The sequence below is a fragment of the Gymnodraco acuticeps genome, unplaced genomic scaffold (assembly GCF_902827175.1).
Source record: "Gymnodraco acuticeps unplaced genomic scaffold, fGymAcu1.1, whole genome shotgun sequence".
Taxonomy (NCBI): Eukaryota; Metazoa; Chordata; class Actinopteri; order Perciformes; family Bathydraconidae; genus Gymnodraco; species Gymnodraco acuticeps.
In genome coordinates, this window is record NW_022991705.1 from 2994150 (window position 1) to 3008961 (window position 14812).

Consider the following 14812-nt stretch of genomic DNA (forward strand, 5'->3'; position numbering starts at 1 on the left):
CTTCTTTGCAGCAATGTTGAGCCAATCATGAAATGAGTGAAACTGGATTCGCCTGTCAATACACTGATATTTATTGAGAGACAAACGGCCGGAGGATTAACAAAGCAACTCGCACTGTTCAATGCAAGCTGCCAAAATTAACTCTACCCACACAAGACAGAAACATCTCTATATATCCTTTAAAGGAGGGGTCCCAACAGCCCGCCTTTTCCCCTAATCGATTACAGATGAACAGACAAAGAAACTCTGTCTGAGTGGGCAGTAAACCCTTCCCCCCCACACAGAGAAAGAGTGGTCACTCATGTGAAGTTTCTCAGTACAGCTACGCATCAGATGAAAATATTCCTTTACAGTGAGTGTCATCTTTTGTCATTCAAATACAGTAGATAGCCTTGTAGTTGCACTGTATAGGCAAATTGCTGTTTGACCAAAATTAGCAGCCTTTGAACTGTGAATAGTTCTGTGAGAGGATACAAAGTAGTAGAGGCTACTGTGAGAGTAAAAATACTTTGGTTACTATTGTGATATCGCTTTTTATTAAAAATGAATCCCGGTGAAGCAGATCAAGGACATGCTTCTTGAGGTAGGATCGTTATTTAGAGTTGTCATTGAAATGCAAGTTGTTGGCAGTCACCCATTCAGAATATATTCATTTAGGTAATTTCTCTTTTTTTCCTTTTTCAAAAATAGCACAATACAATTGAAGTACGCAGAGAACTATAGCCATCCGCTGCCTTGTCGTGTACCTTGGAGAAAAGGAAGAGGATCTTTTCAAGGAGTTTAGCGACGTAATTAAAAATCTTGAAATAAAATAAAATCCATGGGCACAGTGTAAAAACACAGGACAAAAGCACTGCTCTCTGCCAGTTACATTTTGAAGCATATTGCACTTTTGGCCACACCCCAATCAATAATATCTTAGCAACGTTCAGCATGGATAGGTGTTGACAGCAATGGCATGGGGAAAGGATTGTGTAACATTTGAAAAGTGGCTTCTGCTCTTCACTTAACCAGTTCAAATATTGTATGGAACCTGCTAAAAAGATGAGAAGGGACACTAAAACTTGCACGGTTGTGATTGACAAAATCTGTCCACATGCATTTAAACACTAGGCAAAGTACTCAAAACCACCTCTGTGTCTTCAGGACCACATTGCCATGATGACACACACATGCAGACTCAATAGGTGAAAACAATAGCAGCGTTGCTTTAGCAGCTCGTAATAATGGCTCTGAATTAGCTAAGAGTGACAGTTTAAAAAGTATGTAATTACCTAATTCATTATCTCTGATGCGCTAACCTATGATTTAATGTGCCTCAAAAGGACATGAATATCGCCTTCATCAGTGACCGGTCCACCCCAGGATCTGACCATACGATGGCAACCATCGTGGTCGAGGGAAACAAATGAATGAGCATTCTGCGTTAAATGTGGTTATACTGTTTGAAATAATGACTGTCGGCAGTATAAACATCTTTGTTACATCTTTTGTAAAATTGATGTGTGTGATCTGCAGATTGGTGGCCATTGAGAGTTTGTTTCTGTAGTTTTAAAAAAACTTTACAGATTTGACATATTTGGCACTGGTTTTAAATATGCAAAGGCCTCTAACTTCGTTGTGATGGCAGCATTTATTTGCTGTGTCCCCATGTCCCATGGTAATATAGCTAATGTGTTTATTTATTATTTGTGGGGCAATTTAAATGTGTGTTATTTATCTTTTTTTTCGAGATTGAAATGAAGCTCAGCGCAAGTTATTTCAGGAAGACTGGGTGTATATACATTCACTCCGCAGCTGCATATAATCAGCTCATCACAGGCGGTCTCTTTAACCTATTACATTTCACCTCATTCTCCAGCAGCCAATCAACGTGCTGCAGCCAAACTATAAAATGGGTGTGGGTGATCAGCAGGTGAAAGGCAGGACACGGGAACTTGGTCCTGAGGAGATGAAACGATTATTAAACAAGAAATAGTTGAGTCAACGGGTCAAAGAAATGAACATTTGTGATTATTAGCGAATCGGTTGCAGGTGGCTGAAATCAGGCTTAGGGAGTAACGTATTAAATGTAACGGCATTGGGTAATCAGGATACAAAATAGGCAAATATATTCCCTTACAGTTACAGAAGCAAAAACAATCAGATAACAGGTACATTTATGTAAAACAGGACTCATGAACAGGATAGCAATGACATAAAACATTTAGAAATAAAGAACAAAACATCAAACCATCCTATATCTCTATATGAAAACTTGGAGCCCTTAATCCAAAATAAAATGGTTCATCAACAGTCAGTGGTTAACGTATAAATCAGAACATCAGTTTGACAAAAACATTAAACATATTCTCCACTTATGTTGATAAAGATGGAGTTCATTTAAGTCTTATATGAATGTTGTGTAACAATGTTAATCCAGTCAGACAGAATTCTCTCATATGTGAACTGTCATAAGACTTATTCATTGTCCTCCATCAGCTTCTGTTTCCATGTGTGCAGCTGAGCTGCTGATTGGAGGCTCTGCCTCTCTGTTATCCTCAGTTTGAATTTCATTAAGCTGTAAGGACTGACGACCAACACACTTGTGTCGTTTAAAATCACTACGCCATTTAAATCTTCTGTCACAAACATTGCAGCTGTATATTTCCTCCCCTGTGTGGACTCTCATGTGTTTTCTTAAACCTCCACTCTGTGAAAAAGCTTTCTTACAGACTAAGCAGCTATGTGGTTTCACTCCTGTGTGGATTTTCATGTGTTCCTTTAAATTTCTATTCTGTGAAAAAGATTTCTTACAAACTGAGCAGCTGTGTGGTTTCTCTCCTGTGTGGACTCTCATGTGTATCTTTAAATGTATATTCTGTGAAAAAGCTTTCTTACAGACTGAGCAGCTGTGTGGTTTCTCTCCTGTGTGGATTCTCATGTGTTCCTTTAAATGTTCTCTCTGTGAAAAAGATTTCTTACAGACTGAGCATCTGTATGGTTTCTCTCCTGTGTGGATTCTCATGTGTTTTTTTAAAGTTTCACTCAATGCAAAAGATTTGGTACAAACTGAGCAGCTAAAGGGTTTCTCTCCTGTGTGGACTCTCATGTGTCGCTGAACATTGCTTTTATATGTAAAAGATTTTGTACACACAGAGCAACCAAATTGTTTCTTTACAGCACTACGGCTTGAATCACTGACAGATTCTTGTCTATTTTTCAGTGAGGTTGAGTCTGACGCAGGTTCTCTGGTCTCCTTCCAATCCGCACTGTCTTCAGTGTCAGGTTCAGATGAGTCTCCAGAGTCAGGTTCAGAAGAGTCTCCAGTGTCAGGTTCAGAAGAGTCTCCAGTGTCAGGTTCAGAAGAGTCTCCAGTGTTGTCCTCAGTCTTTGGTTGTAAACTGCTTTCTGGAACTGAGTTCCTGGCAGGTTCTGGTCCTCGACAGTCATCTCCATCAGCTTCTGTTTCCATGTGTTCAGTTTGTCTTTGATGAGGCTGTGAGGACTGAGGTTTCTCTTTATCATCTTCACTCTTCACAGAGTCAGGAGTGAAAGTAGACTTGATGATATCAGCCTCCTCCAGCTCCTGAAGCTGCTCTCCCTCCTGACTGATCCTGAGTTCCTGCTGTTCTTGCTTAATGTATGGGAGGGACTCTGGGTCCTCCTGGTCCAGACTGGAGCTCCACTCCTGCTGGTCAGGGAGAAGCTCTTCTTGAACCACCACCAGCAGCTGTACGTCTGCAGGAAACACACAGTCAGAAAAAACTGTTAAGTGTTAGCATTTAAAATCTAATCATCATTAAAACGGGAGACATTTTGCAGCCCTAATTCATGCATTGTATTTGGGATCGTTCACAGCTACACTACGCCTATAGAATGGTAATACTCTATTACAAATAAAGATCCTGCATTTAAACATTATTTAAAGTGGACCTATTATGCTATATTTGAAAAATATATTGTAGGGCCATACCTAACCATTGTAGCCATGCCTCATACCAGAGATGTGGACTCGAGTCACATGACTTGGACTCGAGTCACACATTTTACGACTTGAGACTCGACTTGACATCACAAAAGACTTGCGACTCGACTTGGACTTGAACACCAATGACTCGGGACTTGACTTGGACTTGAGCCTTCTGACTTGAGGTGACTTGCTACTTTAATTCAGAGGTCTCCAACACGCCGATCGCGAGCTGCCGCTAGAAGAGCAGACTCCCGTCGGGGAAAGCAGAATCTTCAGCCGCTCCTACTCTTGCTGAGAATCCTTGCAGGCAGGGGCGGGTCTTTATTTAGCTGGGCCACCATGCGGCCAATCATATGCGAGGACACACTAGGATCATACCATCATGTGAAAGAAGGGTGGGGGGAACAGCATGTGTAGTGGTACAGGCCAGCTGCACAGAGCGACGGGGAGACGGGGAGCTGGATTTAAATGCAAGCGCGTCGGAAAAAGTCAAGAAATGAGCGAAAACCGAAAAAAGTTCAGACAATTAAAACAAGTTACAATCAGGGTTCCCGCGGGGTCTTAACAAGTCTTAAAAAGGTCTTAAATATGATTCAGATGGTCTTAAAAATTATCGGATTTGAAAAGGTATTTCTATGTTGCGATAGCGTCTAAATGTGTTTTGGGGGAAATGTCCGGGCTGCAAAGTAACCAGTACGGTAATAGCCTTTCAGTTCCCCCCAACAATTTGTATTGAATTAAATCAACATGGAACCAGTAATCACTAACTTTGTTTCCCCCGGCCCCTTGTTGGAGAACACCCAGCTAGTAACCTAGCAACCAAGCTTCAGCTCATGTAGCCTATCTTCGAATCTACTTACAAATAAATATGGGGAAGTGTAAGTTCAACCGTATTTGGTTGTAAAACATCTAATTTAGTGCTTGGTTGAAACCAGTGGAGGGAACGTGTTTGAAGCCCGCTGCATCTTTTGCAAAATAAATTAGTGTTTGTTTTACTAATGTAGCGTTAGCTAGTGCAGCAGCAGCTAATGCAGCGTTACCTGGTGCAGCAGCTCCCGCAACAACACCGGGGGACCTCCGGGCGAAGTTTGGGTCTACGTCAACCCTAAAAGCGGAGGTGCTGTAGACGCTAAATACCGTAGCTAAACACCAATCATACAACAGCAACGATGAAATAGTGTAGCCAAGGCAGCAGAGCTCTGAATATAGCTCTTGTCTCTCTGAGAGTGAGAGTGAGAGTGAGAGTGAGAGTGAGAGTGAGAGTGAGAGAGAGAGAGAGAGACTAGGGCTGCTCGATTATGGCAATAATCAAGATTATGTTGGTCAATAATTAATATCACGATTATTAAATATGATTATTCATTGACTTTGAAAACATCCATTTATTGAACTTTAAACAAATAATAATGTGAACAGTATCTTTTTAACTGTTGATTACCCTGAATGTATAATTCAACTGAAAAACAATACAAACTATTAAATAAATGATACATTACTAAAATTAATTAGATCAATATGTTTTTAGTGCACTGTCCACAACCTAGCAAAGCAAATAATCATTTTTTCCGATTATGTTGTTTTCGTAATTGTGGCATGGCCAAAATCGTAATGGCGATTAAAATATGATATAATGGCACAGCCCTAACTAACACAACACACACACACAACAACACACACACACACACACACACACACACACCCACACACACACACACCCACACACACACAACACACACACAACACACACACACACACACACCAACACACACACCCACTACACACACACACACACAAACACACACACACACACACACACACACACACACACACACACACACACACACACACACACACACACACACACACACACACACACACACACACACACACACACACCCACACACACACACACACCACACACACACACACACACCACACACACACACACACACACACACACACACACACACACACACACACACACACACACACACACACACTTTTTTGTCCAACACGCTAACACAGTTCTGTTACTGTTATGCTTGTGTGTTCAGTCATTGTTCTTATGTTGAACATGAATACATTTACTTTGTAAGTGATTATGGGACGTATTTCTTCTTTATATACATTTTCCTTCATACTTTATTGCCGTGAAATAGGTCTTAAATTCTATTCAAAGTGGTCTTAAAAAAATGTGTTAAAAAGTCTTAAATTTGAGTTGGCGAAACCTGCAGGAACCCTGTACAATAAAAAGTCCTGCATTCAAAATGTTACAAGTAAAAGTACAAAAGTATTAGCATCAAAATATACTTAAAGTATATTTGCAGAGGGATCTAGATTCAGGTGTTCTTTTCCCCATAGAGACGCCTCGCTGCACATTATCCCTTGCATAAAGATAGATTGTGGGTCCCTTACAACATGTTGTACACAGTGGAAATAAACATTCTGGTTACCTCAACATCAGGGATCTTATACATTAAACTCCTTCTGAATCAAACCGTCACGGTAGCCTTACGGCCCGTCCACACAGCGGCGTGCGTTGACGTTTGCCGGCGGACGTGTCTGACAATCGACCAACAACCAATCACATGAATCTCCCGCCCCTCACACAAGCAGCGGTTTGATTGGCTAGAGCTTGTACTGGCATATGATTCGATTGGCTGACGCTTCCGTCGAGGCGTCAAAAGTTGAACATTGCTCAACTTTTGCAGCGAGCCACGCCAGCAACGCTCCGCGTCGCTTCCCACGATGCAGTTCGGCTAAAAGTGACGTCACCCCATTCAAAGTGAATGGGCAGAAGCGTTGGAAGCTTGAACGCACGCCGCTGTGTGGACGGGCCGTTACCTTACTGATCCCTCTTAAATTAGAAAAACACGCGTTACTTTACCAGCAGAGAGAAAATTGATTATTAAATTATTAATGTGACTAATAAAGAGCAATTTGATTATTAAGTATTATTCTGTTGATCGATGTCATTACATTTGGTGAAAAACACATAATGACTTGTTTATGACTCGTTTTGTCAAAGTTTAGGACTTGACTTGACTTGAATTTGCCCATCCTGACTTGAGACTTGACTTGGACTTGAGCGCTAAGACTTGAGACTTGACTCGGACTTGCAAAACAATGACTTGAGACTTGACTCGGACTTGAGCGCAAAGACTTGAGACTTGACTCGGACTTGCAAAACAATGACTTGGTCCCACCTCTGCCTCATACTACTCATAGCTAGAGATGGGTATCGTTAAGGTTTTAACGGTACTACTACTTTTATCGATACCGCTTATCGGTCCGGTCTTTTAACGGTACTCTTATCGGTTCTTTTGGAGAAAAAAATAAGGTTAACTAACTAAACAAATTGTGAACTAGCTTTTTATTTAAATTAAATACATAATATTTCACATCAAAAGAAACAACAATGTTCTAACAAATCGTGTTAAATAATCTGATGACAGAATTGTAAACAAAACTCAGTTACCTCTAATCATTAACCCATGTTTGTATAATGTAGTTAACTCCGTGTGTTGCTGCTAGCACACATAACACCTGACGTGGAAACGTTATTCGTGGACGGGGGGGCTACAGCGCTACTAGAAAGACAGTCGAACCTGGTGCATTTCTCCGTCTGAATGCTAAATGTTTAGACAAATTGCTCGTGCGCCCTTACATGCTAAACTCTTATAGCACTTTTGGTAATGAGGATTGTCCACATCGAGACGGGTAAAGTTTAACCACACCCCGGAGCGCGTTCTCTCCGCCATCTCCTCCGTGTGTGTGTGTGTGTTGCTGCATGTAGCGTGTGTGTAAACTGCCCCGCCCCCTCGCAAGCAGGCGGGGGAGAGATTGCCTGGATTGGAAAGATCGAAAATACTAAAGACACGCATTTTGCACGCTTTTTGCATATTAGAAACGGAGTTGGCAACACTAAAACTGCAATATAATGTTTGTGTAGCAATAATACATATACATATATTTTTTACATGTCTCCAGTACCAATAAAAAGACCGTTAACGTCGGAGTTTAACTGGGGCCCGTTTAAAACCGGGGCTCGGTACCTATCCCTACTCATACCCCTCTATTCCAGCCCTGTTCCAAAAAGGCTGATTCTGCTTTACATTGTAAATGGAACAGCTGCTGCTAGCCACGCCCCTTTGTAGCTTCATGCAGCTTTCCCCTGCTAAGAGTTTTCTACTGGGAGAAACTCAGCTAAACGCTGCTGTGATTAAATGCCATATTATGCTCCAAACTACTTCAAGCATTATTTCTGAAACAGTATGAAGCTCAAACGTTTCTCTCTCGCAGGGTTTACCGCAAGGACATTATGTTACACATATTCTCTCCAGTACAGCGTTAGCTTTGAGTGTTAGCGATGCTTGCTAATGTAAACACAGACCATATTACTCCCAAAACAAGCAGCGCATTGTTTCTGATACAGCACATAGCTTGACATGTTCTTTCTTAAGTGTTTACCACTAGAACAGTGCCAACAACTTTACTCTAAGTACCTCCTGCAGACATCCTGCTGAATACACAGACACACAGCTGCGAGAGGGGATTCAGCTAGACGACTGTATACAGAGACGATAGGTTGGGACCAGGGTTTCCGTTAGCCGGTAATTAACGGTTTTTAGCTGGTCAAATTTATTTTTAAAAAAAATGGTAATTTCAAAACCTGCTGGTCAAAATGTGCGGTAATAATTAGGGATGCTCCGATTGATTGGCCGCCGATCATTAACGGCCAATATTCACTCTTAATAGTTTGATCGGTGCTCTCTATAAAGGCCGATCAGGAGAGCTGGATCTGATCGATATGGACATAAATGCGAGTGAAGTATAACCGGACAAGAGAGAGGGATCAGAGATCCGATCAGCTGCTGAGTTTGGTGGAGACACACAGCTCAACATGATCACCTGAAGCCCCGCCTGCTGTTTAGAGAGATGCATGAGTCTGATATTGACGTTGGGACGTGTCACGTGTGCCAGAGACGATAGGTTGGGACGTGTCACGTGAGCCAAATTGCACCAACGACGTCATAGAAGCCAAATCCTGGATCTGCTCGTTTGCACCACCGTTCTTTTTGTTTTGCTTTAGAGATGTGGGTCTTAGACTGCTGCAGTGCTCACATGAACCAAAACAGAAAATAAGTGGCGGGAACTAGTGTTGCACGGTGCAGATACTAGAAAGGTATCGCTATACCCTGCCGTTAAAAACGTTATGATTCCTCCATTTCATTAGTATCGGTACTTTAACCTGTTAAGAATGACATTGTTTTAATAAGAGCCGTATTTCCTGATTGTGTTCAGCGCTCTGCCTCCACTCCCTGCAGCCGATGTCAGCTCCTCTAAGCTCGCTCCTTGTTTGAGATGGTGCTGCTATTTTAGTTCATACGTATTCTTGTGTTAAACGTTCCTGTTGGCTCCCAGACTGTAGACGATGAAAACAAGAGATGACTCTCTGCAGTCTCCCAGGGCCGAAGCAACAAACTTTGGGTTCAATAACCCACTTTTCAATAAGGCAGACAGGTGAGCTCTTCTTTGGGAGACCGTTGCACTTATTAAGGTCTTTGTTACAGATCTAACTTTGAAGACACTCGACAGACCTATTTTGCTGCTGCTTCGTTCGCTTCAAAACACTCTCGCTCGCTCTACCATGCACACACACGCCACCCTCTCTCTCTCTCTCTTAAAGGGATAGCGATCTGACTCGACATGACCCTAATATCATAACTCGTCATTTTACCTTGAATGCTATTGCTTTAATTAATTTCATTTATTGTTCTCATTGTTCAAAAGTTTGTGTTATGACTGAAAAACATTTCTAGGTTTGAAATAAAACACAATAATGACATTTAAGATGGTTTCCCCTTTTTTAAGAAAAGTATCGAAAAAGTATGGAAATCGTAATTATTGACTTGGTATCGAAACAAAAATGTTGGTATCGTGACAACACTAGTGGGGACAGAAACATGGAGAAAGGTACCAAACTCTTACATGGATATTTATAATTAGTCCAGGCGGCAGAGTTGATAGAACCAGAGTTATGTGTAACCACCATAAAGTTGAATTTCCTTATCACTGGACTCAGAGGCTAACTTGTTTTCTATAGCAAACTAGATAAAACGTGAATGCCCTGGCAGTGGCAAATAGCTTTGGTTTTATATTTTATTGCATTAATGTTTTTTGGAGATTTACAAGAAATATTTGAAATGCTCCTCTGTAAAGGGAATAGGCCTACTATTGTTCAAAAATAACCTTATTTGTTTAAAATAAAAGTGCGCAATACACTACTTTTGAATTCATTATTGAATGTTGTGCATAACAATGCAATTAATCACAGAAAATTATTTGATTAATCATGATTAAAATGTTTAATCCTTGCCCAGCACCAGTGGCGGCGCCAGAGTATTTTTGTTGGGTAGTTTATGGTAGGGCTAACCCATACAGTGGTGGGGCTCGAGTCAGTATTTGTAATGTAATTACATACACGCTATATCGCACCCCTTGACACTGAAACGCCACGCGTGAGGCTTTTATTAGTCTCCTTTTATCAGCTAAATTACATCGAGAGCAACAGGTGTGAATTAAACAATACAATAGCCTATTCTGCTAATTCCACGTTGTTACAACATGCCACGCAGCGGCAGAAACAAGAAAAGTTGGCATATAGAATTGACACGGAGAGGGAGAGAGAGAGAGGGAGGGAGGGAGAGAGACAGAGAGAGAGGGAGGGAGAGAGAGAGAGAGAGAGAGAGAGACACAGGTAAACAGAGAGAGACAGACACAGCACACAACAGATGGCCTGTGTGCTGTGTCTCTATTGTCATACAAAACACTTTTTCAAATGACCCATTATTACAAAAATATATTCAAAACTCACGATTGACGTTCTCAAAGCAGCACGATCCGCCGGTTGTTGTGGTTGGAAGCGAAAATATCAATGACACGCTGGACATCCAGTGCCTTACTCCTCTGCTTATTGATAGCCAGCAGGCCCAGGTTGATGTTCCGTGCATCACCACTGCTGTTTCTTAAATAATTTTTGATGCGACGGAGACAGGAGAAGCTGCGTTCGCAGCCAGCAGAGGTCACAGGCAGAGTCAGGGAAATGCATATTAGTCTGTGTAAATCCGTAAAGGCATCCTTGTAGGGTCGCATTAAAGCCAGAAATTCCGCTGTGTCCTTCAGTTCATGTCCCTGTTGTTTCTTTCTTTCCAGTAGGCGCTTAACCTGGTGTAGCTCTGGGGTCAGGTTCTCTTCCGTCACTCCATAGAACTTGGCCATGGGTTGCAGACATTTTTTGTCTAAGAAGGATGCATGTTTGGGGCTGAGTGCCGACACTCCGGATAGGACACCACCGGCCTCGGTTGAGAAACGTCTTCTCATTTCAACCACAAGTCTGTCGATTACTGGGTAGAAACACTCTGTGCGCAGCGCATCTAGGGATGTAACTGGTGTGCGTTCGATTTGGGCTTCCACAACAAACTCCTGTAGATGTCGAGGAGGCTGTGCCTGTCTCCTTTCGGGTGTCTCATTGTGATTTACATTGGCTTTGGTGCACAGGTCGCTTGCTCTGTCCCGAATTTCCCTCCATGACTCCTCTGCGCGTCTGCCTGTCAGTGTCGCTATGACCGAATCAGCCAAGTCCATTGCGGAGGACAGCTCAAGGCTGGGAGATTGGAGCTGGTCAGACATGAATTTTGTGACACGGAAAAGATCCTCGAAAAGCGTAAGAAGCAAGACAAACTGCTCATCAATTAGTCCACTCACCGCTCTGGCCTCCGTTTTCCTCCGCGCATTGGGCTGAGACATGATCTCTGTAAATGTTGCCTTTACTGCAGGCAGTGATTTGCGGATAGCCACCAGCGCTGTATATTGACATGACCAGCGTGTTTCCGATAGGTTCTTAAGTTCAACTGGTTGTGAAGTTGTCTCCATTTCTCTCCGTTTCTTTATGAAAATATCATGGGCGACTGAGTTGGCGAAGAAGTTGTACAGCATTTGTACAGTTTCAAAAAAGTTGCTGCTTCAACATTGCAGACCACATCAACCAACACAAGGTTTAATCTGTGTGCATGGCAGTGGATATACAAGGCATTTGGCACCTCCTTTTTAAACTTCTGCTGTACTCCGTTCTTGCATCCCGACATGACAGCAGCCCCATCGTAACACTGTCCAACACACATGTGTGGGTCGATGTTGCATTGGCTGAGCGTCTGTTTGATGGTACTGAGGAGCGAGTCGGCGTCCAGGCCCTCTGTGCGTCTGAAGTGCAGGAATTCTTCACGCACTTGTTCTCCTTTTAGATAACGTACAACGATGGACAGTTGCTCGCTTTTACTGACATCTTTGGTTTCGTCCACCATTAGGGCGAAACATTCAGCTTCCCTAATTTCTGCACTTATTTCACTTCGGACCATATCTGCCATTATCTGGAAAATCTCGTTTTGGATGTCTTGATGTGTGTATTTAGCATTTTGAGGATTGTCGTTCAGTTTCATTGCTACGGTCACGTTAAATTCACCAATTAAGTGTAGCAGCTCTCGGAAGTTTCCCCTATTAACCGAGTTCTCCTCACCTTCCTGCTCCCGGTGACCTCGCTGTGCAATGCCTTGACATGCAGTATAACGTAAGGCCATCACCACGGCCTTCATGTACTCACGGTTTTCTTTCACAAGTTTTAAATGACCTGCATCAATCATGTTTCCCAGTCTTGAGCCATCTTTCGTTGTCTGTTTAAATTGAGCCCATGCCTCCATGGCAAACCTGTGTGCTGCACTCCCGTTGTGTTTTTTGAAAGCTCCTGTTGCATTTTTCCAGTTTTTAAATCAATTGGTAAAGGCAGGCTCGGAATGGAATCGCTTCCCGGCACCCAAAAAATGACGACAGGCAAAGCAAAACACGGAGTCAGTTTCAACTGAATATTCGACCCAGCTGTATGTGTCAAACCAGGCCCCATTAAAAGACCGTTGCTGGCTTCCAATCTGTCTTGACGGATAATTGTTTCTAATTGGACGTTTTGGTCCATCTCCGGGTCCTTGGCTAATGTCGCTAGCAGACTCAGTTCCTTGGCTGATGTCGCTCACGTTAGCGGCTTCCTGCTCCACATTTTCCTCATCTTCGCCACCTCTGGCCTCTCCAATCCCATCGGGTCCCCGCTGGCTGGCATCCTCTTCAGGTGGGTCGTGTGACTCTGGCACCTGTTCGACTTGTTCGACCTCAATGCGAGGGCGTTTAAGAAGAAATCTATCCATCTGATCCGAAATATACAATGAAGCATAGAAGTTCTGCAATTTTCTCGGCGCGAGTTTGGGGACTTTTCACTGTGAACGTGACGTAGGCCTATCAGTAATGCATTACGCAGCAACGTTTTGTTGCTCTGATTGGCTGTAGGTCTATTCAAATTGCATTCGGAGGCATTTTGATCTGACCGCGGCCGCGCTGATATTATAACCATTATAACGCAAGAGAATGTTCACACCTTTAGTGTATAAAACTCCCCCACTACTTAGACTATTCCTTGCACCCCTCTAACATAAGCCCGAATGGTCTCAACCATATTGCGTCAGTAACGTGCACTTGTTGTTACAGCAGGATCAGTTTGTGTGTTGTGGATACGACCGGTAGATTTTCGCAATCCGTGTTCTCAACATGCTTACTTTAACATAATTTTTCATGGTCGGGCTAAGGTAGGGCTAAGCCATTTATTGGTATGGCTGTAGCCTACCCCAGCCATACCCTGGCGCCGCCACTGCCCAGCACTAATAAAAAGTGTTACCAAAGAGTAAAGTGTTTAAGAGTAAAGGGAACAGACCTGCTCTGTGTATCCGAAGCTCAGGCTGTAAAACAGCGTCCAGTAGTTTCTGGAGTCTCTCGTTCTCCTCTTTGGAAAGAGACAGCTCCTCCTCGAGCTCTGCTATCGTTTTTTCAAACAGAGCAAATATCTCTTCAGCAGCAGCAGTGAATCGCTGCTTCTTCAACGACAGCAGCATTTGGACTCTACTCATGTTTACTTGATCACCTTTTCCTGCAAACTCCGTTAAACACACCGTTTCTCTCTCCATCAAACTCTCAATCTGACTAGTGTTGCTAACGTGTTTCCAGCTAGCATGCTAAGCTAGCTCCTCTAGTCCGAGGTAAACGCTCCAGAAAAAAGAGCACAGAGTCCATTCGGAGGTTTATCCAGACACACAGATGATGGATCAGTAGAGCTGGAGCTCACAAACACTATCGGGAACCTCAGAGAGAGATAACCGTAGAGACGAGACGCCACATGGATCAAGGTTACAAGGAGCTTCTTCTTTTTCTTCTCTCGGTTTTTGGCGGATTGCAAACAACTTTAAAGGTGCATACCGCCACCTACTGTACATGAGTGTGAATCATCATATCATTCCATCTCTTAACTTCTTCTTCTTCTTTAGTGTTTATTGGCGGTTGGCAAACCAACTTGTAGGTGCATTACCGCCACCAACTGGACTGGAGTGTGGACAAGAGACTATGCAGAAAACAATAAACAAAATAAACAAAACAAAGAACCAAAACTCTAGATTATTTTAAATTTATCAATTTCTCTTAGAAATTTAATAATCTCACAATATATATTGCCTGATTTTTTTCCCTAACAGCCCTGATAGCGACAAGTCATGGAATTTTGCTTTCTTCAGTGTCTGGAAAAGCACATTTCTCTGAGTACTATATTTCCTGCAAAGCAGTAAAACATGCTCAACAGTTTCTGGCTGGCTACAGTGTATACACTTTCCGGTTGGATGCTTTCCTATTATACTTAATGTATGATTGAGACCTGTATGACCTATTCTCATCCGAGAAATGACATGTTCCTCCCTTCTTTTAAACCCCACCTTT

At 42.6% G+C, this 14812-nt stretch overlaps 1 protein-coding gene across 2 annotated transcripts; it reads right to left on the minus strand.

Moving 5' to 3' along the window:
- Positions 1–2142: 2142 nt before the first annotated feature.
- On the minus strand, positions 2143–14283 carry LOC117534591 (zinc finger protein 583-like). 2 transcript variants are annotated; one of them, XM_034198826.1, is made up of 2 exons: positions 13764–14283; positions 2143–3720 (listed from the first exon to the last, which is right to left on the minus strand). In XM_034198826.1, exons 1-2 carry the CDS (start codon positions 14011–14013, stop codon positions 2465–2467), a joined length of 1506 nt encoding a protein of 501 aa, XP_034054717.1. In that variant the 5' UTR covers positions 14014–14283; the 3' UTR covers positions 2143–2464. The 2 variants fall into 2 exon arrangements, with proteins under 2 accessions (XP_034054717.1, XP_034054718.1); XM_034198827.1 differs by lacking the exon at positions 13764–14283 and adding an exon at positions 10830–13522.
- Positions 14284–14812: the final 529 nt, after the last annotated feature.